General features: G+C 45.2%; 1 protein-coding gene across 1 annotated transcript; it reads left to right on the forward strand.

Annotated features, from left to right (window-relative positions):
- The first annotated feature begins 3,820 nt into the window (after window positions 1-3,820).
- Window positions 3,821-24,887, forward strand: arhgap42a (Rho GTPase activating protein 42a). The gene is made up of 24 exons (XM_072374596.1): window positions 3,821-4,415; window positions 6,743-6,838; window positions 6,927-6,988; window positions 8,697-8,768; window positions 11,996-12,097; window positions 12,189-12,299; window positions 12,672-12,776; window positions 13,169-13,298; window positions 13,406-13,506; window positions 14,370-14,479; window positions 14,591-14,669; window positions 14,834-14,873; window positions 14,967-15,029; window positions 15,108-15,182; window positions 15,297-15,381; window positions 15,466-15,524; window positions 15,677-15,782; window positions 18,693-18,852; window positions 18,926-19,076; window positions 21,424-22,110; window positions 22,194-22,353; window positions 22,502-22,573; window positions 22,657-22,736; window positions 24,488-24,887. The coding sequence occupies exons 1-24, from the start codon at window positions 4,262-4,264 to the stop codon at window positions 24,574-24,576; spliced, it is 2,949 nt and encodes a 982-aa protein (XP_072230697.1). The 5' UTR covers window positions 3,821-4,261; the 3' UTR covers window positions 24,577-24,887.
- The last annotated feature ends 2,064 nt before the right edge of the window (window positions 24,888-26,951 follow it).

A 26,951-nucleotide genomic window follows, 5' to 3' on the forward strand; every position in this document is an offset into this window, starting at 1 on the left:
GCACATTAGAGGGCCTGTTTTAGCATGTAGCTTTTCAGCAGAGCACCGAATACTTGGCAAAAACACACAAGTCGGTTTCTGTAATGCATTTCAGTGGGTTCAATAGTGAGAATGTTCTTTTAAATTTGCAGTAATTTCTATCAATAATAGTGACAGAAATGACATTGAAAATGAAGCTCATCACCTTTCAGTTCTAAGGTTATAAGTTACAGGAAAACATTTAAAAAACATTATGATTTCACGTTGATATGTTAAACCGAGTCATTACAACAGCCACTGATTTAAAAGTCTGTAGAAACACCTTTATCAGCAATAACTTGAAGTGTTTTCTGTACCTTATTGTTAGCATCTTTTCATGCACAGCTCTCTTAAGGTCCCACCACAGCATCTCAGTCAGGCTGAGGTCTGGACTCTGACTGGACCATTGCAGCACCTTGATTCTGTTCTTTTTCCCACATTCTGCTGTAGATCTGCTGCTGTGTTTGGGATCTTTGTCCTGTTGATGAGCCAGTTTCAGCCCAGCTTTAGCTGTGGGACAGATGGCCTCACATCTGACTCTAGAATACTTTGGTATCCAGAGGAGTTCATGGTGGACTCAATGACTGCAAGGTGCCCAGGTCCTGTGGCTGCAGAACCAGCCCAGATCATCAGCCCTCCACCACCGTGCTTGACAGCTGGTATGAGGTGTTTGTGCTGATATGCTGTGTTTGGTTTCCTCCAAACGTGCTGCTGTGCATTAGGACCAAACATCTCCACTTTGCTCTGGTCTGTCCAAAGGACTTTGTTCCAGAAGTCTTGAGCTTTGTTCAGATGCAGCTTTGCAAACCTAAGCTGTGCTGCCATGTTCTTTTTAGAGAGAAGAGGCTTTCTCCTGCAGCCCTTCCAAACAAGCCATCCTTGTTCAGTCTTTTTCTAACTGTGCTGTCATGACCTTTAACCTTTAGCATGCTAACTGAGGCCTGTAGAGTCTGAGATGTAGCTCTGGGCTTCTTCACCTTGGGGTGACCTTTGACCTTTAACATGCTAACTGAGGCCTGTAGAGTCTGAGATGTAGCTCTGGGCTTTTTGACAATCATGACAAGGTGTAACATGTTGGGATTTGTTGTATATTAGAGATTGTATTTGCATGATTTAAAGCCCGGTAAGAACCAAATGTGTTTATTTATTTATTTATATATATTTTTTTTACAATTTCCTGATGTGTAAAACCATAAAATTCAAAGTCACCAACTTGTTCTCGTAACTGTATGAGCTACAGGGCATTTTCCACCTTATCTTTGACATAATCAATCTTTTTTTTAGCTATATATTTCCCCCAGTATCTAAATGAAAAGCTCACTTCATGATAATTCAAGAGGTGTCTACATTTTTCCTTGACTGGAACTGACTCGTGTTCCTCAGAGAACTTTCACTTCAGCTGAGATTTAAAGTGACTTTTAGAAGTGAAACTTCAGCTCAGGACTTCCACATCAGCTGATTTTTAGTGAACATGACATTAAATGACAGCTTTCGGTACGTTTCAAACTCCTCTTACCATGGACTATCTGCCAAAAACATGTTTTTGAAGTGTTTTGTTCATTTATAAAGAATAAAATCTAACAAAACCGCATCCCCATGCAGCCAGTATTCAGAGACTCTGTTTCCCTGCTCACAGCTGAGATCTGGTGTGTTCATCTGTGTCCAAAATGAATTAACGAGACATAATCAAGGAAGGCTAACAACAGAACATATGTGACCCACATCTGATGGTCACCAATATAAGGACATGTGCTGCATTTAAAGCATCCAAAAGCATGGTGGCTTCCATTTCTTTTAAAGTGGAAGAGGTTTGGAACCCCAAACAGACTTAACTGTAGCCCTGCCAGCACAATAAGATATTCAGGAATGAAAGGCTTTCAGGGTCAGATGGTAGCCTGAATGGAAACAGTCTCAATGCAACTGATCCAGAGTAGCTTTTTGGTGATGGGAACATTTTACAGAAGGAAAACAATCAGTTCAACCCTCCTTCAACCAGGTCTTAATGGTCTGGGTGACCAGACTGAGAATCTCCTCTTAAAAAGACACACGGCAGCCAGCTGGGAACTCTGTCAAAAGGTGAATAACTATCAGAACAAGAAGAAGTCATATCCTCTGATTGGATAAAACAAAGAACCAGGCATCACCTTTCCAGTACTTTCCCTACAGTCAAACACGGTGGTGGTACCATCATGCTGTGGGATGCTTTTCAGCCATAGGAGCTGGGAACCTGTGCAGGAGATAAAACAGAGAAATACCGAGTGAAAACCTTTCCCAGAGCATTCAGGACTGCAGGTTGAGCAGAGAAGTGCATTTCAAGAAAGAAACTACCTGAACAGAGGGAGAGAAAGAGTGTTTCCTGAGCTTTACTGTCCTTATTGGCTTCACCGGCTGCATCTGTGAGGTGAATAAGACAAAAAATCTTATTTTATATTGTTTCATTTATTGATTTATTAATTTTGTTCTCCTCATGAAACCGTTAATTTTCCAAAACTCATGTGTTCAGTTTTCTTTTTTAATTATGGCCCAACGAGCCTGGTGGAGGAAGCAGATTCAAATGTAAAAAATGACTCCGGACATTTCAGATAAATCTTTATTTTACTGAAAAAAACACCGGAAACTTTCCGTCGGATATACGTTCATTAAATGTACATTATTTATATATACATATATATAGTAGATGTGGATATATATATACATATACATCTGTTTATAGATATGTATGTATGTGTGTGTATATATATATAGTTCTCTCTGTATATAGTAAGAAAGCAAACTGATTACTCATTTATCTATATATATATTTATATATAGATATGTATCGATATATATAGTAAGAAAGCAAACTGATTACTGAGTTATCTATAAGTATTTATATATAGATATGTATCTATATATATAGTAAGAAAGCAAACTGATTACTCATTTATCTATATGTATTTATATATAGATATGTATCTATATATAGTAAGAAAGCAAACTGATTACTGAGTTATCTATATGTATTTATATATAGATATGTATCTATATATATATAGTAAGAAAGCAAACTGATTACTCATTTATCTATATGTATTTATATATAGATATGTATCTATATATATATAGTAAGAAAGCAAACTGATTACTCATTTATCTATATGTATTTATATATAGATATGTATCTATATATATATATATAGTAAGAAAGCAAACTGATTACTCATTTATCTATATATATATTTATATATAGATATGTATCGATATATATAGTAAGAAAGCAAACTGATTACTGAGTTATCTATAAGTATTTATATATAGATATGTATCTATATATATAGTAAGAAAGCAAACTGATTACTCATTTATCTATATGTATTTATATATAGATATGTATCTATATATAGTAAGAAAGCAAACTGATTACTGAGTTATCTATATGTATTTATATATAGATATGTATCTATATATATATAGTAAGAAAGCAAACTGATTACTCATTTATCTATATGTATTTATATATAGATATGTATCTATATATATAGTAAGAAAGCAAACTGATTACTCATTTATCTATATGTATTTATATATAGATATGTATCTATATATATATATATAGTAAGAAAGCAAACTGATTACTCATTTATCTATAAGTATTTATATATAGATATGTATCTATATATAGTAAGAAAGCAAACTGATTACTCATTTATCTATAAGTATTTATATATAGATATGTATCTATATATATATAGTAAGAAAGCAAACTGATTACTAATTTCAGCACGCGCCAGCAGGAGTCTCCCGTTCCCATAGTAACAAGCCTTCAGTTGGAGCCTTCGGTTGACAAAGTTGGCTTCGCGGTTAGCTTCGCCGACAGTTTTTATGCGTCCAAACTGAAGCTCTGCTGTCTCCTTCTGCGACTCTGGGTGTTTTTCTGGTTCAGCTGAACGTCTCCGAGGGGTCAAAGGGACGTTCCGGCTAAATGTGTTGGATTTATTCATTTTTTTAAGTAAAAGAAGCAGCGCGAAGCTCGTGTTGAATGGTAGCCAAACCCTCTCTGTCAGAGACTGCAATGTATTAGTGTCCGGAAGTTCTGTGAGGGGGGGAAAGCGAGAAAGGCATGAAAAAAGGGACTTGGAAACTTCAGACCACGCTTCCACGAGCCAACTGAGTCACCACGGTGTATGGAAGCTTCCAATCCAGGGCACAGATAAGGCATCTTCCCGTATTTCGCTGTTAATTCGCTGCGTGGGTGAAGCTATCGATGGGTCTTCCGACGCTGGAGTTCAGCGATTCTTTCCTGGACAGTCCGGAGTTCAGAGAGCGGCTGCAGAGCCACGAGATAGAGCTGGAGCGCACCAACAGGTTTATAAAAGACCTCATCAAAGATGGAAACATGCTCATATCTGCCCTCAAAAGTAAGTAGCACCGACTGCGCGTTTTCGGGCTAAAGGTGTGCGTCTACCTCCTGGTGATAAAGGGAAGCCAAGGCCAGGAGTTCAGTCTGAGCCACAAAAGCTTTCTGTTCCCTGATCAGAGCCAGACTGCTTGGTTGTAATGAATGCACGGTAATGGAGGTAGTTACAGTGTCATATGTGTGTACTGTGCTGCTCCTGATGGGTTTTATTGGGGCTGCACTGTTTGGTCTTATCTTAAAGGCTGAGTGAATGGATTCCCTTTGAAGGATCCCTCTGCACAAGGTTTTCTGGTGACTGCTCGGTCACCAGAGCTCACCAGAGATGAGTGCTGGGGTGTAACTCCGTGCATTTAGCTCAGTAATGCTCCATGTTGTGTCACTTTCTGCTCGAACTCCACTAAAAGTGTTGGCTTTGTGCTACTCTTCCCACATTTTAGAGCCTCAGTTATCAGACATCTTGCTGTTTCCAGTTGGCATGCAGAGTAAATGTGTTTCGCAGCATCCTTGTTGCTTAAGCTGCCCGGATGTATTCTCAGGTGATCCTTTATGATCGTATGTGAGCTTCTAAAATGGACATTTCTGCACGATCCTTTTAAATCCAGCACTAACAAAGTGTTATTACGCTGTTTTATTGATTCTTGGACCTAAATGAAGGATCTGGATGCTTCCTCCCGTGCTGTCTGAGGTCTTGTGGTGCAGTTATCCATCTTCAGTCCTGTAATGGTTAACAGAGAGCGGCTGGATAACCGGTAGCAGCAAATAGCACAGCTAACTGCTGTCCTGGGACCCCCAAAACGCCAAAGGCCCTCTGGTGAGCTCCAGGCCTTTGTGTGGCAGCTGGTTTGAGATAATTTCAGTCAAATTGTCGGGCTGCAGCCAACATTTACTGTTATCAACCATGTTTTTTATCAAAATGTTGTCCAGAATCAAGTCATAGTTTATCAGTGACAACAGACACATTTTCATGCTGGTTTCTCTGATCAAATCTGATCAAATCAGTGTCTTCCTTTGATTTACTAACGTGAATTAGTTTTTATTGAAACCACTGCGTTTCCAACTCATTTAAAACCTTTAATCATGTCAGATCGATGTAAAAAAGCAGCGAGACGCTTCACACCAGCTGCTAACTTTCATCCCTCCATGATTTTTCACATAAGATGAGCCTTTTTTATGCTGATGGAACAGGAATAAACCAGTTTTGCTTCTTATCTCTTTGTTTTTAGTCCATTTAGAGTTAAAACTCTATATAAAACTCTATATAACTGGAATAAAAGTGATGGTGATGATGAGAGGTCATCAACAAGCTGCCGTTTCATCACAGATACTGAGGAGTCATGGAGCTACAGCTGTCATCAGCAGCACATTTCATGCCATCTCCCGTGTTTCCAGACTAAATCGTCATGAAAGCAACCCGTATTATCCGTTTGGGAGTGAAACCAAACTCACTGACGTTGCATCAGCATAGTTTGGAATGATTCTCATCTGGTTTTAATGGCAGTAGGTGCAGTTTATCCATCCTCCTGCTCAGATATGTCGAGTCTCAAAGGCTCAGCCTTTGGCTGGAACACTGACTGTCACTGATGCATTTTGTGTGAAAGCGAGGGAAAATGTGCCAGTTCTTTAAGGAGATTAGGAAAAGAGAAAGAGTGGCAAGTGTCATCGGATCAGGATTTACCAGCAGCACATTCCTTTGTAGCAAGAGGAGCGGCATTACTCACTCAGGGAGTTTAATGCTGTGGCTGATCTGCGCACCCTGCATGAAAGATATGATTAAAAGTTAAAAGGTGGGCTTTGATTCCAGTCAAGACCAGGAAGACGAACCTCAGGAAGAGAGGGAGACAGTCGCAGCCATGCCAGGAGCACAGGTTTCAAAGGAAGCCGACCTGCTGGTGGAGGCCATCAGTGTGGATACCTGCTGCTGTGCCTATGTTTAGAGACCCGCCCCGGTATGATGTCACTGCGGCTGAGTGCAGTAGATATTTTTGACAGGTTTTTACTGCCTGGAAGCAGTAAAACACTCGTTTACAACTTTTCTGCTGCTCCCCGGGAAGTAATCTGGAATAATCTGCTTCTTAATGACATTTTCATGGTCTTTACTGCCCCAAACTACAGTGTTGTGATCGAACTGGTGCTTTTCAGTGACTGCCGGGCCTGTTCCCGCACCTCAGAGAGCGTTTAGACACTAGCACGCTTTGCAGGGTGTGGCGGTCCAGTTGCATCAGGCATGGGATTAACAGCCAGAGTGTTGCAGGAAAAGGAATTAATAGTTTAAAAGGTGGGAAACGTGGTGTTGGACCTTCTTTGTGTGACTCGGCGTGTTTTCCTCAGGTCTTTCTCTTGCAGTGCAGCGCTTCTCTCAGTCTCTGCAGGAGTTCCAGCTGGAGTGCATTGGAGATGCAGAGACCGACGATGAGATCAATATAGGTGAGACTAAACATGTCCCAGAGCGTCTGAGTAAGCTGTCAAACGCCACCAGATTTGACCCGTTTTACGTGTCCCATTTCTTCTGCAGCTCAGTCCTTAAAGGAGTTCTCCCAGCTTCTAAGTACCATGGAAGAGGAGCGAAAACGGCTGGTAAGAACGGGTCCAAAACTGTGCAAACTAATGTTTTTATGTGTTAAACACGTGAGCTTTTTGTCCTTTGAAGGACTAAGTGGGTGTGAACTTTATGACCAATTAAAAAGTTTCCTTTCTTTTGGTGTTCTCGCTCCATCTCTGTTTGGAAGGCATTTCCAATGACTTTGCTGTGAACAGAGACCACAGAGTTGTGGGGCCTGAGGAGGCGTTTCACACCAATAATTCAGGCTCTGATCAAAGCGAACGTTTGGACCAAACAACTTAGATGTGAAAGTGTGTAGAGATGGATTTTCCTTCCTCTGAATCACTCTGCTGACCCGTTTCACTCAGAATCACACCGTGAACATGAAGGTTCTACCTTTTCTTCTCTTGGGGATGATAACAAGCGCACATAATCAATATTTTAACATCTCTGGAAACACAGAGAATTCAAACTTTTCCTCAGCTGCACAGAACCTTCTCCTGAGTTTACATATTTACTGCTTTGGTTCGCTCATGGGGGGCTTTTTGGCTGCAAAGACCTGCTGCTTTGTGTGAAAACAGGCCAAGAACTCACAGTTCAATGACCATTGAGTTTGTGTTCACCGCGGTGGCCACAAATGCTTCCTAACCATCAACGTAAAGTGTGATTTTTGCCCACATTCCTCAGTTATTTCACTTGTAATGCGGACAGATGACTGTGCAGGTGTCACCTTGTCATACGTTTGGTGCAAACTGTGTGTCAGCAGCATTGTGAGCTCCACAGCGAACTGGGAAATCTCCTCAAGTCAGAGACCTTCCATCAGCTGGAGGCTTTTGTGTGGCTCTCTGTGCTGAGGCAGAGCTGTGTGCGTTTGCAGGGAATGTGCACAGCGTGCTACCGTATGTATGGTCCCTTGTACGAGTGTGTGTTTGCCTTTGTGGCTGTGTGCACGGTCTGGTTGCAGAGGAACCATGTGGAACCTATTCTGACAATTCCCCCGAGAGACTGAGCACGGCCCCGACTGCCTGGGAAAGTCTATAAAAGGGTTCTGTGTGTTGGTCTGCTGCCCCCCCCCTCTCTTTCTGCTTGTGTGTGTTTTCATTGTGTGCTTTTCCACTCAGCTCCACCCCTGCTGATGGAGCTGAACTTCTAATAATACCATCACTATTAAGTCTGAAATACCTGCCTGTCCAACCTGAAGGACTGTTATTGAGCTCAGTCTAGTTTCCAGTTTCATCCTGCTTATTGTGACGTGCTGAAAAACAAAGAAGCAAAGCTTTCTTTAGGCGATGAGGCACCAAACCGAAGTGAAAGTGAGGATGTGATTCAGAGTCTGCTGCTTATATCAGCATGAAAGGCTCAGTAAAGAGGTCTGAGACTCATATAAACACCAGGGCTCTGATAAGCACTTCATGGCCTGTTTTACTTCTCATGTTTACTGTAAAGCAGCAATATTCTTACCCGGCTGTAACATGACTCCTCTGCCGAGGCCGAGCCAAGGTTTGTGTTTGTCTGTCTGTTCAGCAGCAAGATTGCACAGAATCTGTCCGTCTGACATTCACGGACCTTGGTGGAGGACCATGTTCTCTGTGTCGTTTATCGGCTGATTTAAGCCAGTTTTAATGTAAATGTTTAAGAGAACATCAGCAGATATTAAAGCATCTACGTTAGAAGGAGCTGCTGCTTAAAACAGGCATTTAGGCTGCTTATATTTACTGTTGTGCTTCCCTTGTCCTCTCCCAGATCCAGAATGCTGATGACGTTTTGATCTCGCCGCTCGAGAGGTTTCGAAAGCAACAGATCGGAGCTGTGAAGGTACCTGTTGTTCGCTGTAAAGGGGAACTTTAAAGGAGGGTCATCCAACACCTTGGGCGCTGCTCTGGTCAGCTCCAAGGCGAGCTGGTGGTTAGTGATCAGAAAACTCGCAGTCCAGTGTCAGTCAGAGGGTCGTGGGAACGGACGCTGTGAGGGAAGACGTCACAGACAGAGATGGTTGAACCCAGAGGGAGGATAAACACAAAGGGAGCGTGGTGTCTGCTTTCAGCCGCCGCCTCAGCTTTTATAGTGCAGTTTATTTCTTTCTCCCCACTGAAATATGGCTGGAGATAAGATGTCAGGTGGTGTGGAGGGTTAAAAATAAAAAGGAGCGCGGGCTCAGCTGGTTTCTGTGAGGGATGGAGGTGACTCCGCAGCATGAAGAATGTCACATGAGGGTGTGAGCAGCACAGCCCCAGGTGATGCTGCTGAGGGAGAAAGCAGCTGAAGAAAAGCAGCTGAAGAGAAGCAGCTGAAGAGAAGCAGCTGAAGAAAAGCAGCTGAAGAAAAGCAGCTGAAGAAAAGCAGCTGAAGAAAAGCAGCTGAAGAAAAGAAGCAGCTGAAGAAAAGAAGCAGCTGAAGAAAAGAAGCAGCTGAAGAAAAGCAGCTGAAGAAAAAAAGCAGCTGAAGAAAAGAAGCAGCTGAAGAAAAGAAGCAGCTGAAGAAAAGCAGCTGAAGAAAAGCAGCTGAAGAAAAGCAGCTGAAGAAAAGCAGCTGAATAAAAGCAGCTGAAGAAAAGCAGCTGAAGAAAAGCAGCTGAAGAAAAGCAGCTGAAGAAAAGCAGCTGAAGAAAAGCAGCTGAAGAAAAGCAGCTGAAGAAAAGCAGCTGAAGAAAAGCAGCTGAAGAAAAGCAGCTGAAGAAAAGCAGCTGAAGAAAAGCAGCTGAAGAAAAGCAGCTGAAGAGAAGCAGCTGAAGAAAAGCAGCTGAAGAAAAAAAGCAGCTGAAGAAGAAAAGCAGCTGAAGAAAAAAAGCAGCTGAAGAAAAAAAGCAGCTGAAGAAAAAAAGCAGCTGAAGAAAAAAAGCAGCTGAAGAAAAAAAGCAGCTGAAGAAAAAAAGCAGCTGAAGAAAAAAAGCAGCTGAAGAAAAGCAGCTGAAGAGAAGCAGCTGAAGAAAAGCAGCTGAAGAAAAGCAGCTGAAGAGAAGCAGCTGAAGAAAAGCAGCTGAAGAAAAAAAGCAGCTGAAGAAGAAAAGCAGCTGAAGAAAAAAAGCAGCTGAAGAAAAAAAGCAGCTGAAGAAAAAAAGCAGCTGAAGAAAAGCAGCTGAAGAGAAGCAGCTGAAGAGAAGCAGCTGAAGAGAAGCAGCTGAAGAAAAAAAGCAGCTGAAGAAAAGCAGCTGAAGAGAAGCAGCTGAAGAGAAGCAGCTGAAGAGAAGCAGCTGAAGAGAAGCAGCTGAAGAAAAGCAGCTGAAGAAAAGCAGCTGAAGAAAAGCAGCTGAAGAAAAGCAGCTGAAGAAAAGCAGCTGAAGAGAAGCAGCTGAAGAAAAGCAGCTGAAGAAAAAAAGCAGCTGAAGAAGAAAAGCAGCTGAAGAAAAAAAGCAGCTGAAGAAAAAAAGCAGCTGAAGAAAAAAAGCAGCTGAAGAAAAAAAGCAGCTGAAGAAAAAAAGCAGCTGAAGAAAAAAAGCAGCTGAAGAAAAAAAGCAGCTGAAGAAAAAAAGCAGCTGAAGAAAAGCAGCTGAAGAAAAGCAGCTGAAGAGAAGCAGCTGAAGAGAAGCAGCTGAAGAAAAAAAGCAGCTGAAGAAAAGCAGCTGAAGAGAAGCAGCTGAAGAGAAGCAGCTGAAGAGAAGCAGCTGAAGAGAAGCAGCTGAAGAGAAGCAGCTGAAGAAAAGCAGCTGAAGAAAAGCAGCTGAAGAAAAGCAGCTGAAGAAAAAAAGCAGCTGAAGAAGAAAAGCAGCTGAAGAAAAAAAGCAGCTGAAGAAAAAAAGCAGCTGAAGAAAAAAAGCAGCTGAAGAAAAAAAGCAGCTGAAGAAAAAAAGCAGCTGAAGAAAAAAAGCAGCTGAAGAAGAAAAGCAGCTGAAGAAAAAAAGCAGCTGAAGAAAAAAAGCAGCTGAAGAAAAGCAGCTGAAGAGAAGCAGCTGAAGAAAAAAAGCAGCTGAAGAAAAGCAGCTGAAGAGAAGCAGCTGAAGAGAAGCAGCTGAAGAAAAAAAGCAGCTGAAGAAAAGCAGCTGAAGAGAAGCAGCTGAAGAGAAGCAGCTGAAGAGAAGCAGCTGAAGAAAAGCAGCTGAAGAAAAGCAGCTGAAGAGAAGCAGCTGAAGAAAAGCAGCTGCTTTGGAAGAGTTTTCCTAAATATTTCATCCATTCATGCAGATTATTAATGACCTCGCTGCACTTTGTTGTAGCTTTTCGGTCCAAAATCCCTCTGATCCTCCAGCAACTTCCCAGCAGATTTGTGGCACTTTGGAAACATATTTTCTCTGCTACTGCGTGGACTCTTAGTGAACCCCTGACTTTTTTTCTCCTCCGTTCATCCAGTACTTGGATGTACTTTCTGCTAAATAAACACATCCCATCAGCAGCTGTACTTAATGCAGTTCATATCCTGAATATGGCAGCGTTTCATACTGACTCCGGTCAGTGCTTCTGAGCTGGCAGCGTGCTGGGAAGCACTTTATCACAAAGCACTCCACCAGGCACGAGGTGTTGACTGCTCTGCCGATAATAACTGTCCAGCTGACCTGCTCGCACAAATGCATCGGAGTCAGGGCCAGAACTGCTCCTCCTCCATTGTTATTGCTTAGCAGGATGATAAATTGTGCCACATTATTGGTTGGTTGAAAAGTTGTGCGACAAAGGAAGAGATAACAGAGGTTTTACTGAAAGTTGTGCATTCCAGCACTCGCTGATGTAAAAACCCCAATGAACCGGGTCTGTGTTGAGTTCTTCCTCCCGTTAAACTGGACCGTTTCCATCAGTGAGAGCTGGGATTTAAAGCATGTTACTTCTGAAGAGAAGCAACACTCATGTGCATGTTGAGCCCACACCATAAAAAACTCTTTTCTTTCTTTATTGGAGATGTGTGGAAAATAACACGTGATATGAGGCATCATCTGTGTCTTTATTAAAGTCCTTTAAAGGCTTTCTGATAGATTTTAGGAGCATCTGAACAGACCTGTGTGTAAACCGTAGTTCTGCTGGTTGTTATGAGCCTTAAAGAGTTAAAAAGGGAGACGCCATCGCAGTTTAAGTGTGACATTCTCTGCTTTATTACTGACGTCCTCTCTACTTCCTCAGGAGGGAAAGAAACAGTTTGACAAGGAGACAGAAAGATATTACTCGGTGCTGGAGAAACACCTCGGCCTGTCTTCCAGGAAGAAGGAATCCCAGCTGCTGGAGGTGATGTCAGATTGTCCCGGAGCCTGTTCCTCCCTCTGAGTCACGTCGCATTAACCGCTGCATGTGTGTGTTGTGGCTGCTTCTCCTGCAGGCTGACTCCCAGATGAGCAAGGACAGGCAGGTTTTCTACGATGCTTCCCTGCAGTATGTCTTCAAGATTCAGGAAGTGCAGGAGAGGAAGAAGTTTGAGTTTGTGGAGCCGGTGAGTTCACGTTTGCCAACTGTGGGGTTCGTCACGTGCACAGCTTTGTGTTTCACTGTTGGAAGTGACGTAAACAACGAGCTGTGGCTGCAGCCCAGCCTTTAAAAGCACACATTACGCACTGTTTGGCTGCTGATAGAAATGTTTGATGGCAGATATCAGTAAAAGCTGCTTCCTGTTGCTGTTGCTGCTCTTCCTGTGAGGAGACAGAGAGGGAAACTCTTTGTTGTAAAGTAAACAAGGCCAGAAAGCAAACAACAGGGAGAGTTTTTTCTTTTCCTGTAGAGGCTGTTCTGATTGATTGAGCAGATGACTGACAATCCTCTCATTATGCTCTGCAGCTAACACGTCTCCCTGTGCTCTGCTCCTCAGTTATTAGCCTTCCTGCAGGGGTTGTTCACATTCTACCACGAGGGCTATGAGCTGGCCAGCGAGTTTGAACCCTACAAGCAGCAGCTTCAGTTCAACTTGCAAAATGTAAGTGTTTATTAACTTCAAACCTATGAAAAAACCAGCTAATCTGCAGCTGATATGCCTGTTCTGTCTCAGCTTCTTCATTATAAACCATCAAGACAGAAAACTGAAAAGAAAGTTCAGACGTACACGACACGATCTGTTGTGAAGTCAGATTCTTTTCTGCATCAGCTGATCCAGTTACTCTAGTTTTGCATGATCATGAAGCACATTTACGTCTTTTTTTTTGTTTAAAGTAGACATTTTTCAAAATGAACATGATTTTCGATTAGCATTGTTCCAAAAAGATGAGCTGCAGTGACACAGAAGCCAGAGTAATGAACCTGTAACCAGCATCTTTATCAGAGGCTTTCATCGTCCTCATGTCATCTCTGCCTCACGTGTCTGATGTCAAGGCTCGCAACAACTTTGAAAGCACCCGTGCTGAGGTGGAGCGTCTGATGAAGAGGATCCGGTCTGCCGAAGAGGACTTCAAAGCTCCCAGTAACTTCACCATGGAGGGATATCTGTACATACAAGAGAAACGTGAGATTCTGTACATTAAAACCTAGTTCTGATCCTTCAGACATACACTATCCAACTTTAAACACGCTCACACACGTGAACCTGCATGAAAATCATGTATTCTGAAGGTCCTCTGGGAAGTGTGTGGACCAGATACTACTGTACTTATGAGAGGAGCTCCAAGATGTTCACCATGGGCAACACAGAGACCAGACCAGCCAGCCGACAGGTGAGCTTCCAGAGCATATCAGCACCTGTGTTATTACAGCGGTGTTATTACAGCGGTGTTATTACAGCGGTGTTATTACAGCGGTGTTATTACAGCGGTGTTATTACACCTGTGTTATTACAGCGGTGTTATTACACCTGTGTTATTACAGCGGTGTTATTACAGCGGTGTTATTACAGCGGTGTTATTACAGCGGTGTTATTACAGCGGTGTGACTGGACAGGTGTTATTACAGCGGTGTTATTACAGCGGTGTTATTACAGCGGTGTTATTACAGCGGTGTTATTACAGCGGTGTTATTACAGCGGTGTGACTGGACAGGTGTTATTACAGCGGTGTTATTACAGCGGTGTTATTACAGCTGTGTTATTACAGCTGTGTTATTACAGCTGTGTTATTACAGCTGTGTTATTACAGCTGTGTTATTACAGCTGTGTTATTACAGCGGTGTTATTACAGCTGTGTTATTACAGGGGTGTGGATGCACAGCTGTTATTACAGCAATATTATTACAGCGGTGTTATTACAGCGGTGTTATTACAGCGGTGTTGTTACAGCGGTGTTATTACAGCGGTGTTATTACAGCGGTGTTATTACAGCGGTGTTGTTACAGCGGTGTTGTTACAGCGGTGTTATTACAGCGGTGTTATTACAGCGGTGTTATTACAGCGGTGTTATTACAGCGGTGTTATTACAGCGTGTTATTACACCTGTTATTACACCTGTGTTATTACAGCGGTGTGGGTGCACAGGTATTATTATAGTGTTATAGCGCCATTCATTTGTTATCACATAAAAACCTAAGAATTTGTTCGAGTCTTTACCAAACCCTGATACATAGCTCATGTGTGTACTGTTAACAGAACGGAGTGGTGAACGGCACCCCAGAGATGTTCAGGCTGCGCTCGTGTGTCCGACGGAAGACCGATTCCATTGACAAGCGCTTCTGCTTCGACATCGAGGTGGTGGAGAGGTGAGAGGGAGCTCGAACCGAGAGGATGATCGATGCACTTATCTGTTGCTTAGATACATTTAGGTGTGGCTGCCTGATGGAGCTCAGGTGAGATGATCTGTCTTCCTGCAGGCATGGCGTCATCACACTGCAAGCGCTCTCAGAGGCCAACAGGCGGCTGTGGATGGAAGCCATGGATGGAAAAGAGCCTGTATGAACACTTTCACTCTTATATTGATATAATGTATCACTGGAGAACTCTGAAGGTCGGGGTAGTGAGAAAGCAAAGGCACCAAACATTATGCCGTTTAAAGAAAAGTCATTTTAACACATTTTAATGGCACATACTTAACATTTTGTTCTGTCTTTGTTCAGATTTACACTCTTCCCTCTCTGCTCAGTAAAAAAGAGGAGAGTAAGTATCGAGTTCAAGTCAGAAGTGTTGATATCATAAAATGTCTTTCAGCGTCTCAGGTGATCAGAACACTGTTGTTTCTTTGTCTTACAGCATTTCTCAATGAGGCGGGCTTTAACTTTGTCAAGAAGTGTGTTGATCTGATTGAAACGAGAGGTATTTCTGCCCCTTCACATGTTTAAATGAGGAGGATATTGTGCATCAGTTTTCAGTGAACGTATTGCTGATGTGCAGGAATCACCAGCCTGGGACTCTACAGAACAGGAGGAGTGAACTCCAAAGTGCAGAGGCTGATGACCAGCGTCTTCGGTATGCTGCTGATTCATTTATCCTATCAGCTGTGTTTAAAAGTCAACTTCTGCATGTAAATCGTTTAAAAGTCAACTTCTGCATGTAAATCATTAACTATCCACTTCCCTGCAGCGTCTGCCGCTCCCTCTGACATTCAGCTGGATGCAGACACCTGGGACAACAAGACCATAACCAGCGGTCTCAAGGATTATTTCCGGTAACATTAACCAACAACATGGCAGCGTTTATCAAATAAAGTTACTGAGGAGGTGTGAATTCTTCTGATCTGATGCCCATGCAGGTGTCTGGCAGAGCCAGTGCTGACCTACAGGCTGCATAAAGAGTTCATCAGAGCTGCAAGTAAGAGCTTTCAAAGCGCAAAACAGAGTAAAAGTAGACACATTTCAGCAGTATCTGGGTAAAAACTGTAAGAAAAACTGTAAAACTGTCCAATGCATGTGCGAGAGAAGCTCACAGTACCTCCCTCTCAGTGCTCTCCTCTTGTTTCGCAGAATATGACGACCACAAGTACAGAGTGAGAGCAATTCATGCCCTGGTTCACAAACTACCAGAGAAGAACAAAGTGATGTTGGACCTCTTAACGAACCACCTCCTGAAGTAGGTGCCGTTTGCGTTCATGGTGCCGTTTGCTTCCATGGTTCAGTTTGCTTCCATGGTGCCGTTTGCTTCCATGGTGCCGTTTGCTTCCATGGTGCAGTTTGCTTCCATGGTGCAGTTTGCTTCCATGGTGCGTTCATGGTGCAGTTTGCTTCCATGGTGCAGTTTGCTTCCATGGTGCGTTCATGGTGCCGTTTGCTTCCATGGTGCGTTCATGGTGCCGTTTGCTTCCATGGTGCAGTTTGCTTTCATGGTGCCGTTTGCTTCCATGGTGCCGTTTGCTTCCATGGTGCCGTTTGCTTCCATGGTGCCGTTTGCTTCCATGGTGCAGTTTGCTTCCATGGTGCAGTTTGCTTCCATGGTGCCGTTTGCTTCCATGGTGCAGTTTGCTTCCATGGTGCCGTTTGCTTCCATGGTGCCGTTTGCTTCCATGGTGCAGTTTGCTTCCATGGTGCCGTTTGCTTCCATGGTGCCGTTTGCTTCCATGGTGCCGTTTGCTTCCATGGTGCCGTTTGCTTCCATGGTGCCGTTTGCTTCCATGGTGCCGTTTGCTTCCATGGTGCCGTTTGCTTCCATGGTGCAGTTTGCTTCCATGGTGCCGTTTGCTTCCATGGTGCCTTCATGGTGCAGTTTGCTTCCATGGTGCAGTTTGCTTCCATGGTGCCGTTTGCTTCCATGGTGCAGTTTGCTTCCATGGTGCGTTCATGGTGCCGTTTGCTTCCATGGTGCGTTCATGGTGCCGTTTGCTTCCATGGTGCAGTTTGCTTTCATGGTGCCGTTTGCTTCCATGGTGCCGTTTGCTTCCATGGTGCCGTTTGCTTCCATGGTGCAGTTTGCTTCCATGGTGCCGTTTGCTTCCATGGTGCCGTTTGCTTCCATGGTGCAGTTTGCTTCCATGGTGCAGTTTGCTTCCATGGTGCCGTTTGCTTCCATGGTGCCTTCATGGTGCCGTTTGCTTCCATGGTGCCGTTTGCTTCCATGGTGCCGTTTGCTTCCATGGTGCAGTTTGCTTCCATGGTGCGTTCATGGTGCAGTTTGCTTCCATGGTGCCGTTTGCTTCCATGGTGCGTTCATGGTGCCGTTTGCTTCCATGGTGCGTTCATGGTGCCGTTTGCTTCCATGGTGCCGTTTGCTTCCATGGTGCCGTTTGCTTCCATGGTGCCGTTTGCTTCCATGGTGCCATTTGCTTCCATGGTGCCGTTTGCTTCCATGGTGCCATTTGCTTCCATGGTGCCGTTTGCTTCCATGGTGCCATTTGCTTCCATGGTGCCGTTTGCTTCCATGGTGCCATTTGCTTCCATGGTGCCGTTTGCTTCCATGGTGCCGTTTGCTTCCATGGTGCCGTTTGCTTCCATGGTGCGTTCATGGTGCCGTTTGCTTCCATGGTGCGTTCATGGTGCCGTTTGCTTCCATGGTGCCGTTTGCTTCCATGGTGCCGTTTGCTTCCATGGTGCCATTTGCTTCCATGGTGCAGTTTGCTTCCATGGTGCAGTTTGCTTCCATGGTGCAGTTTGCTTCCATGGTGCAGTTTGCTTCCATGGTGCGTTCATGGTGCCGTTTGCTTCCATGGTGCCGTTTGCTTCCATGGTGCCATTTGCTTCCATGGTGCCGTTTGCTTCCATGGTGCCGTTTGCTTCCATGGTGCGTTCATGGTGCCGTTTGCTTCCATGGTGCGTTCATGGTGCCGTTTGCTTCCATGGTGCCGTTTGCTTCCATGGTGCCGTTTGCTTCCATGGTGCCATTTGCTTCCATGGTGCAGTTTGCTTCCATGGTGCAGTTTGCTTCCATGGTGCAGTTTGCTTCCATGGTGCCGTTTGCTTCCATGGTGCCTTCATGGTGCAGTTTGCTTTCATGGTGCCGTTTGCTTCCATGGTGCCGTTTGCTTCCATGGTGCCTTCATGGTGCAGTTTGCTTCCATGGTGCCGTTTGCTTCCATGGTGCAGTTTGCTTCCATGGTGCAGTTTGCTTCCATGGTGCGTTCATGGTGAAGTTTGCTTCCATGGTGCCGTTTGCTTCCATGGTGCAGTTTGCTTCCATGGTGCAGTTTGCTTCCATGGTGCAGTTTGCTTCCATGGTGCAGTTTGCTTCCATGGTGCCGTTTGCTTCCATGGTGCCGTTTGCTTCCATGGTGCCTTCATGGTGCAGTTTGCTTCCATGGTGCCGTTTGCTTCCATGGTGCCTTCATGGTGCCGTTTGCTTCCATGGTGCCGTTTGCTTTCATGGTGCAGTTTGCTTCCATGGTGCCTTCATGGTGCAGTTTGCTTCCATGGTGCCTTCATGGTGCAGTTTGCTTCCATGGTGCAGTTTGCTTCCATGGTGCCGTTTGCTTTCATGGTGCAGTTTGCTTCCATGGTGCAGTTTGCTTCCATGGTGCCGTTTGCTTCCATGGTGCCTTCATGGTGCAGTTTGCTTCCATGGTGCCTTCATGGTGCAGTTTGCTTCCATGGTGCAGTTTGCTTCCATGGTGCCGTTTGCTTTCATGGTGCAGTTTGCTTCCATGGTGCAGTTTGCTTCCATGGTGCCGTTTGCTTCCATGGTGCCGTTTGCTTCCATGGTGCAGTTTGCTTCCATGGTGCCGTTTGCTTCCATGGTGCCGTTTGCTTCCATGGTGCCGTTTGCTTCCATGGTGCAGTTTGCTTCCATGGTGCCGTTTGCTTCCATGGTGCGTTCATGGTGCCGTTTGCTTCCATGGTGCGTTCATGGTGCCGTTTGCTTCCATGGTGCCGTTTGCTTTCATGGTGCCGTTTGCTTCCATGGTGCCGTTTGCTTCCATGGTGCAGTTTGCTTCCATGGTGCAGTTTGCTTCCATGGTGCCGTTTGCTTCCATGGTGCCGTTTGCTTTCATGGTGCGTTCATGGTGTTGTCACAGCGTCGTCTTTCTTAAAGCGCTGTTTCTGCCCGTGTCTGCAGGGTGTCCTCTTACAGTCAGCAGAACCTGATGACGGTGTCCAACCTGGGGATGATCTTTGGTCCCACGCTGATGAGGTCACAGGAAGAGACGGTGGCCGCCATGATGAACATCAAGTTTCAGAACATCGTGGTGGAGATTATCATAGAAAACCACCACAAGGTGAGCTGACCCGCCCACTCACTCCCTGACGTGTAAATAAGGAGTTATGGACCGTGCTCTGTGTTCCTGCCAGATCTTTGGTGAGGCTCCGGACCTGTCGGTGCCGCTGCCTCAGGCTCCGTCCTGTCGCTCTACTCCCCGGAGGAGCAAAGCCATCTGTCTGTCGTCCGGGAAGAGGAAGACCCGTCTTTACCCTCCTGCTCTCTGCCTGGCAGACAACGACAGTGAGTCTCTCTGTCACACATCAACAGTTCCTGAGCTGGAACACGCTTCCTGCTGCTTCTGTTTCGCTCCATAAAGTTTGCTGTTTTTGATTAGCTCAAAGCATCAAAGTGGTAGCTCTCAAAAATATATCCATCATCCATCCATCATCTGCTCCTTATCTGAGGGTCGGGTCGCGGGGTCAGCAGCTTGAGCAGAGAAACCCAGGCGTCCCTGTCCCCGGCCACTTCCTCCAGCTCTTCCGGGGGGACCCCGAGGCGTTCCCAGGCCAGCCGAGAGACATAGTCTCTCCAACGTGTCCTGGGTCTCCCCCGGGGTCTCCTCCCAGTGGGACGGGCCCAGAACACCTCCCCAGGGAGGCGCCCAGGGGGCATCCTAACCAGATGCCACCTCATCTGACTCAAAAATATAGTGCATGAAAAAGTAGGGTCCATAAGCTGACCGAAGAATTCTTTCCCATCTGATTCCTTCAGATCCGAGCAGTCAAAGTGCTCCAAACTGTAATAAAAACTGCAGCTTAGAAAGAAGGAGACGGAGGTCATCTTCTCACAATCCCTCAAACTGATTCTGTGACTATCAAACTAAACTAAGTTTAAAAGAATCTGCTGTTTCTGGATTCAGACGATCCCATAAATTAACCAACAAGTTAACATTTAAAGCCTTTACTGAGGATGCAGATTTACGGCAGAACTTCTTGGATCACAGATTGTTGGATAGATGTGAGATTATTGGTTTTCTTTCTGTGAGGAGCCTCACAGATAATCAGGCTTTGATCAGCAGATGTGTGTGAGTTGCACCTCCAACATCTGTGCTGTTCTCTCAGCTTCTCTTCACACCTTGGTGTGAGGCAGACAGAAAAGCCCGACTCGCAGCGTCGGGGGTTGGGCTGCATTTACCTTAAAGATGCTGCCCGATGGAGTCGGTCTCCTTTGAATTTGCTTTACTCTTTGGATCCAATGACTCAGTAAAGTCAGGTTTTAACCTTGTTTGCATGTCCAGTTGGTGTTGTTTATACATTCAGACGCATATCGTGAGCAAAATAAGCCTTCATCCCCTCGGTTCTTCCCTTCCAGCTTAGAAGCAAAGACAACCGTCCAGAAATGCAGATTCAACCAGCTGTCGCCTCATATGTAACAAAGCTGAGCAACAAACTGGTCGGTCTGCAAGATGGGACGAGTTAGAGCCTCCAGCCATGAGGAGGGTGAATGTATGACAGCAGGAGGGAATATCAGGACCTCTGAGCAGCACTTTAACTTGTTCTGGAATATTTCAGTGCAGTGATACAGGAACTGGAACTTCAGTGAACTCCTTGTTTATCGGTGAGCAAACGTTCCAGAAAGTGAAAACAGGAAGTGTCCCCGTAGATTCTGAAGGTCGCAGACACAGAAACTTCTCCTTTGAACAGAAAATGGTTTTTATTTGACAGTTTTCATGTTCGATCCTGAACAATTCAAAGTAAAAGCCATCTTTAAACAGGGGCTTGTGGTTCTGGATCCAGTGACAGGCTGAGGGACCTGATGATGGTAAAGATCCCGCAGCGCTGCCTTTTTAGAGCTGCTCTGGTTGACTGGCACAGCAGTGTCTCATGCTAATGAGTCTCTGCACTTTGTTTTTGCTTCAGCTGCATTTTTCCTTCTATGGTAAGTTATTACCAGCCTTAGGCTTTGATTTATTCCCTGTCCGCTCTGTTCCTAACGTAGATCACTGTGTGTTACTCTAAATAAAGTTATTATGCAGCTGTTATAATGGGCTTTGATCTTAGACATTATAAATTCATATTCTGTATTTTACTAAATAACCTCTGTTCCTACTTTTCCACTCTGCTGCACAATCGATGACCTTAAAAGGGTCCAAGACCTTAGAATGACATAAACAACTGGGTCAGACAGAACATCTCTATTGGAGCAGATAGGTCTGGTACATTAGATCCACACCTAAAACAGTTTATCACATCCAAAGAACACAACAAGGACAGCAGCTGGCCTGATCAGGCCACTAAAAACTGGCCAATTATACTCTGACTGTGTGAATCCAACTTCTGTGAGATAAAGCTGAATATAAATATGACATGTTGCCGGATAACGGGGCTCGGCCTGACGGGTTTCCTGCTCTGGCACTCCGAGTCCAGCTGCAATATACTTTACTATGTGACCACTGATAAATACTTTTTTAATAAACGATTTCTCCAGCTTGTTCTTGAGCTTCCAATGAAAAAACCGGGCTAACACAGCTGAGCCAGACAGCCCAGCCTCCTTTCTTTTAAAGCTCATTAATGGGTCCCCTTCAGTTGTAGAAGTGAAGCTTTCAGGCAGCTCTCTGATGCAGGTGGCGTTTCTTCTTTGTCCTCAGGCGACACCTTCAGCAGCAGCCCCGACACCACTCCAATGGGCAGCCAGGAGTCTCTGTCCTCTCACTCCTCTGAGAAGAACGGCTTGTCTCAGACGTCTCCTTCGTGCTCCCCGGCGGCGGAGCCCGGCTCGCCCCCCGCCACGCAGCCGTCTCCTCCTGCCGCTTCCTGCTCAGCTCCACACAACTCCTCCAACGGAAAAGATCAGAGGGAGCCAGCAGACAGCCCCCCCGCCCCCCACCTCACGCCCTCCTCTTCCTGGATCTGCACTCCGCTCGCTCAGGCTGAGCAGACCTCCTCCCTGTCCTCCTCCACCTCCTCTTTGCTCTCTGCAGTGGAGAAGTCTTTCAACAGAAACTCAGCTGCCTCCTTCTCCTCTGCCAAAGAGTCCCGATGTCCCTCCAGAGCATCAGCCTCCATCCAGCTCTCCTCAGTGGAGCCTCCTCCCTCTCCCGGGGAGTGTGGACCTGTTCAGAGAGCAGCCTCCATCTCCTCCCTGAAGAGCTCTCATTCAGCGGGTCCAAAGAACGCATCCGGTGCCACCGAACCCAGAGAGGCCGCCTCTGCTGCTCCTCAGAAGCAACGCCCCGCCTACCGCCCCGCCTCCTCCTCCTCTTCCTCCTCCTCCTCACTGTTTCCGTACCAGCTTTCCACGTCTTCCTCTCTGACCTCCCTGCACATCTCTGAGGGTTCGTGTCGGTCGTCTCCCTGTAGAAACGCTCCCTCTCGTTCTGGTTCAGGTGTGCCTCTGATGGCTTGTGTTGCATTGCAGATTATAAAAGCTGTCACGGCTCAGTGCAGAGTCTCCTGTCGCTGGACCCTCAAGAGGCAGCACACACCCGGAAAACTCCCCGCCTGCGCTGCGGCTCCAGTCTGACCTCGAAACACTCTGCGGCGACCTCCAGCAACGGTTACCAAAGGCCCGGGTCACTGTGAGTGTGTCTGAATGGGATGTTCTGTATTTAAAAGGTGCCTTCGTCCGCCATAAGCTGATTAACTGACAGCTTTGGGTTCTGATGCTCAGTGGAAAAGGGAAGTGATCCCAGAAAAGGTGTTTTATCTGCTTTCTGTGTGTTTCAGGTTGTCAGTCAGGCAGCCACAGCGGGAGAGTTCTGTGTTCTCCTCAGCCTTAGATATATGCCCCTCTGGAAGGTAACCCGTCCTCTGGAAGAGAAAAGATGCTGATAGATGAGATCTTCTCTAACTCAGTGGATCTTTCTTTTTGTTCCTCCCAGGGAAGCCAAAGCTCTTTACTCCTGTGAAGCAGAGCACAGCCACGAACTGAGCTTTCCACAGGGGGCGCTGTTCTCAAATGGTGAGATATTTCATCCACTGCCTCACAAAAGCAACAGAAGAAGGTGGAGGAGAGCAGCTTTATTGGGAATTCATCTGTATTAACAGGAGCGTTCATTGCATCATTGAGAAGAAAACAAAATGCTTCTAAACTCAAACTGGGTTAAAGGGGGAACTCCGGTGTTTTTAAACCTTATTTCTGGCATGAAATACGTTCATCTCCTCACTGAGAACAGTTTGGTGAAAGTCGGCGTCCTTCTGAAGATATTTAGATAACTGGAGATCCATATTACGGAGTGAACGGGGCTTAGAGGATGCAGCCTCTAAATAAGGCATTATCTGTCTTTATTTCACCAATACTTTAAGAATGAATGAATGAACGTGTGCTATAGCTCTGTTAGCTCATAGCTCTGTTAGCTCAGAGCAGATTGGTGAAATAAAATATGGATCTCGAGGAATCCAGAACTCAGCTGCTGGAGTCCTCACTAAGACCAAAGAAGTGGAGCACATCAGTCCAGCTGTGAGGTCTTTCCACCGGCTGCCGGTCCATCAGAGGATAGACTTTAAAGTTCTGATGCTGCTCCATCAGAGGATAGACTTTAAAGTTCTGATGCCGGTCCATCAGAGGATAGACTTTAAAGTTCTGATGCCGGTCCATCAGAGGATAGACTTTAAAGTTCTGATGCCGGTCCATCAGAGGATAGACTTTAAAGTTCTGATGCTGGTCCATCAGAGGATAGACTTTAAAGTTCTGATGCTGGTCCATCAGAGGATAGACTTTAAGGTTCTGATGCTGGTCCATCAGAGGATAGACTTTAAAGTTCTGATGCCGGTCCATCAGAGGATAGACTTTAAGGTTCTGATGCTGGTCCATCAGAGGATAGACTTTAAAGTTCTGATGCCGGTCCATCAGAGGATAGACTTTAAAGTTCTGCTGCCGGTCCATCAGAGGATAGACTTTAAAGTTCTGAATGGTCCAAAATACATCAGTGACCTCCTGACCCACTATGAACCTTCCAGACCCCTCAGGTCATCTGGATCCGGTTCTTTATCAGTTCCCAGAGTCAGAACCAGACCTGGAGAAGCTGCATTCAGCTTCTATGCTCCACATGTCTGGAACAAACTCCCAGAAAGCCTCAGATCAGCTGAAACTCTCAGTATTTAAGTCCAGTTCTATCTATGTTCAGCTGCATTTGAATAAGCTTGAGTTTCATATTTTAACTCCTGATTTTATCTTTCATATATATGATTTTTTCTGATTTTATCTCTTGTTCTTATTTCTTTCGTTTGCTTAAATTTTAAATCATGCTTTTTATTTTTTATTTCTTCTGTTTTAATGTCTCTGTAAAGCACTTTGAATCCCCTTTTCATTGAATTGTTCCGTACAAATAAACCTGCCTAAATATCTTCCGAAGGACGCCGACTTTCACCAAACTGTTCTCTATGAGCAGATGAACGCATTTCATGCCAGAAATAAGGTTTAAAAACACCAGAGCTCCCCTTTAGCTTTCATTTAACCGCTCACTGGGACTAAAATGTGTTTTGTGAGACTGCTGCAGCTGAGTTTAACGGGTTACAGGGAAATGAAAAAAAACAGTCATAGTTCCACTGTGCAGCTTTAAGCTGAGCGGACTCAGTTTAAAGTGAAGCTTTGTGCTGCTGCTGTGGAACGTCCACCATGAGAGGAATTCTCTTCTCTTTCATTGGACTGAATGTGGCTGCTTGACGCCTGCAGCTCTTGGTCTTGACCTGCTGAGTTGTTTGTGTTTGCAGTGCATCCATCTGTGGAGCCCGGCTGGCTGCAGGCGACATACAACGACACAACAGGCCTGGTTCCTGAAAACTACGTCACCTACGTCTGACGGCCCCGAAGCGGTCAGCGCTGTCATCAAACAACAGATTTATCTTCTAACTGTGACATCTAGCACTGACTACTTTGGAGGAGTGGGACTCATCTGTGCACTGTACATATTTATGTGTTAGTAAGTAACTTTAACATAGTAAATGTTAATATTCTGACTTTGCTTCAGATCACTTATCGGCTCCTTTTGTGTTTTTGTTCTTTTAAAATGATGCAGTAAACATGTCGAAAGGTACATGGGAGCAGTATTTTTCTATTAACCTGAATAATTTATGTTTAATGTGTAGAAAGTAAGTAAGTGTTCACACTGGTGGCCTGAAACACTTTTCTCTTGTACTCTCTCTCAATAAAATGTTAAAAAACAGAGTTTCCTTTAAGAAAATGATCTTTTTATGTGGATTTCATGTGTAAATATGAAGCACCAGTAATTCAAAAGTACTTGAGTCTTTACAGGAGTCCAATATAAATTCATGCATCTTCTCCGGGGTGCACCCCCTCCTCCCATGACCCCGGACAGGATGGAGCTGGTCGTCCTGGACTGATGAGCTGCAGCCTCAGCATCTTCCCTGTGTTTTAAATCATGTGCAACTGAGAGCAGAGCGTGTTGTCGGCTACAGGCTGAGTTCTGCTTCTGGCTGCAGGACAGAGAAGTAAACTTCACAATAACTTATGTTTCTGTATTTATCAGACGCTTTTATCCAAAGCGACTTACAAATGAAGATATAACAGCTTTATAAAAAGCTAACAATAAGCTCCATAGAAGGAACCCAGGAGTCCGACTCTGTCAGAGGGGACAGAGTAGAGATAGGGTGCAGGCATAGAAGGAAGAGCAGAAAGATAAAGTGCAGAGATAGAGGGGGTAGGGAAGTACAAGGTAAGTGCTGGGATAGGAGATGCTCTCTGAAGAGCTGGGTTTTCAGGAGCTTCTTGAAGATAGACAGGGACGCCCCAGTTCTGGTAGCGCTCGGTAGGTCCTTCCACCATCGTGGGACGACACATGAACAGAGTTTGGATTGTCTTAGGCGTGGTGTAGGAGCTGCTAGACGACAATCCTGGGACCAACGGAGGGACCCAGTTGGGACAGAAGCCTTTGCAAGAGCATTCAAGTAGATGGAGCCGTTCCATTAAGCTCTTTGTAGCTAACATCAGGGACTTGGATCTGATGCAGGCGGCTAAGGGCAGCCAGAGGAGCTCAATGAACAGAGGGGGGACGTGTTCTTTTAGGCTGATCCAAGACCAGACGCACCGCCGCGTTCTGGACCATCTGCAGAGGTTTCACAGGCTGGAGACCAGTTAGGAGACCAGTTAGGAAACCATTAGGAAACCAGTTAGGAAACCAGTTAGGAGACCAGTTAGGAGACCAGTTAGGAAACCAGTTAGGAGACCAGTTAGGAAACCAGTTAGGAGACCAGTTAGGAGAGCAGTTAGGAGACCAGTTAGGAAACCAGTTAGGAGACCAGTTAGGAAACCAGTTAGGAGACCAGTTAGGAAACCAGTTAGGAAACCAGTTAGGAAACCAGTTAGGAGACCAGTTAGGAGACCAGTTAGGAAACCAGTTAGGAGACCAGTTAGGAAACCAGTTAGGAAACCAGTTAGGAGACCAGTTAGGAGAGCAGTTAGGAGACCAGTTAGGAAACCAGTTAGGAGACCAGTTAGGAGACCAGTTAGGAAACCAGTTAGGAGACCAGTTAGGAAACCAGTTAGGAGACCAGTTAGGAGACCAGTTAGGAGACCAGTTAGGAGACCAGTTAGGAGACCAGTTAGGAGAGCAGTTAGGAAACCAGTTAGGAAACCAGTTAGGAGACCAGTTAGGAGACCAGTTAGGAAACCAGTTAGGAGAGCAGTTAGGAGACCAGTTAGGAAACCAGTTAGGAGACCAGTTAGGAAACCAGTTAGGAGACCAGTTAGGAAACCAGTTAGGAGACCAGTTAGGAGACCAGTTAGGAGACCAGTTAGGAAACCAGTTAGGAGACCAGTTAGGAAACCAGTTAGGAGAGCAGTTAGGAGACCAGTTAGGAGACCAGTTAGGAGAGCAGTTAGGAAACCAGTTAGGAAACCAGTTAGGAGACCAGTTAGGAGACCAGTTAGGAAACCAGTTAGGAAACCAGTTAGGAGACCAGTTAGGAGACCAGTTAGGAGACCAGTTAGGAAACCAGTTAGGAGAGCAGTTAGGAAACCAGTTAGGAAACCAGTTAGGAGACCAGTTAGGAGAGCAGTTAGGAAACCAGTTAGGAGAGCAGTTAGGAAACCAGTTAGGAGACCAGTTAGGAAACCAGTTAGGAGACCAGTTAGGAGAGCAGTTAGGAAACCAGTTAGGAGACCAGTTAGGAAACCAGTTAGGAGACCAGTTAGGAGAGCAGTTAGGAGACCAGTTAG

This window comes from Leuresthes tenuis, unplaced genomic scaffold (assembly GCF_036924035.1).
Source record: "Leuresthes tenuis unplaced genomic scaffold, fLeuTen1.0.hap1 SCAF_21, whole genome shotgun sequence".
Classification (NCBI taxonomy): Eukaryota; Metazoa; Chordata; class Actinopteri; order Atheriniformes; family Atherinopsidae; genus Leuresthes; species Leuresthes tenuis.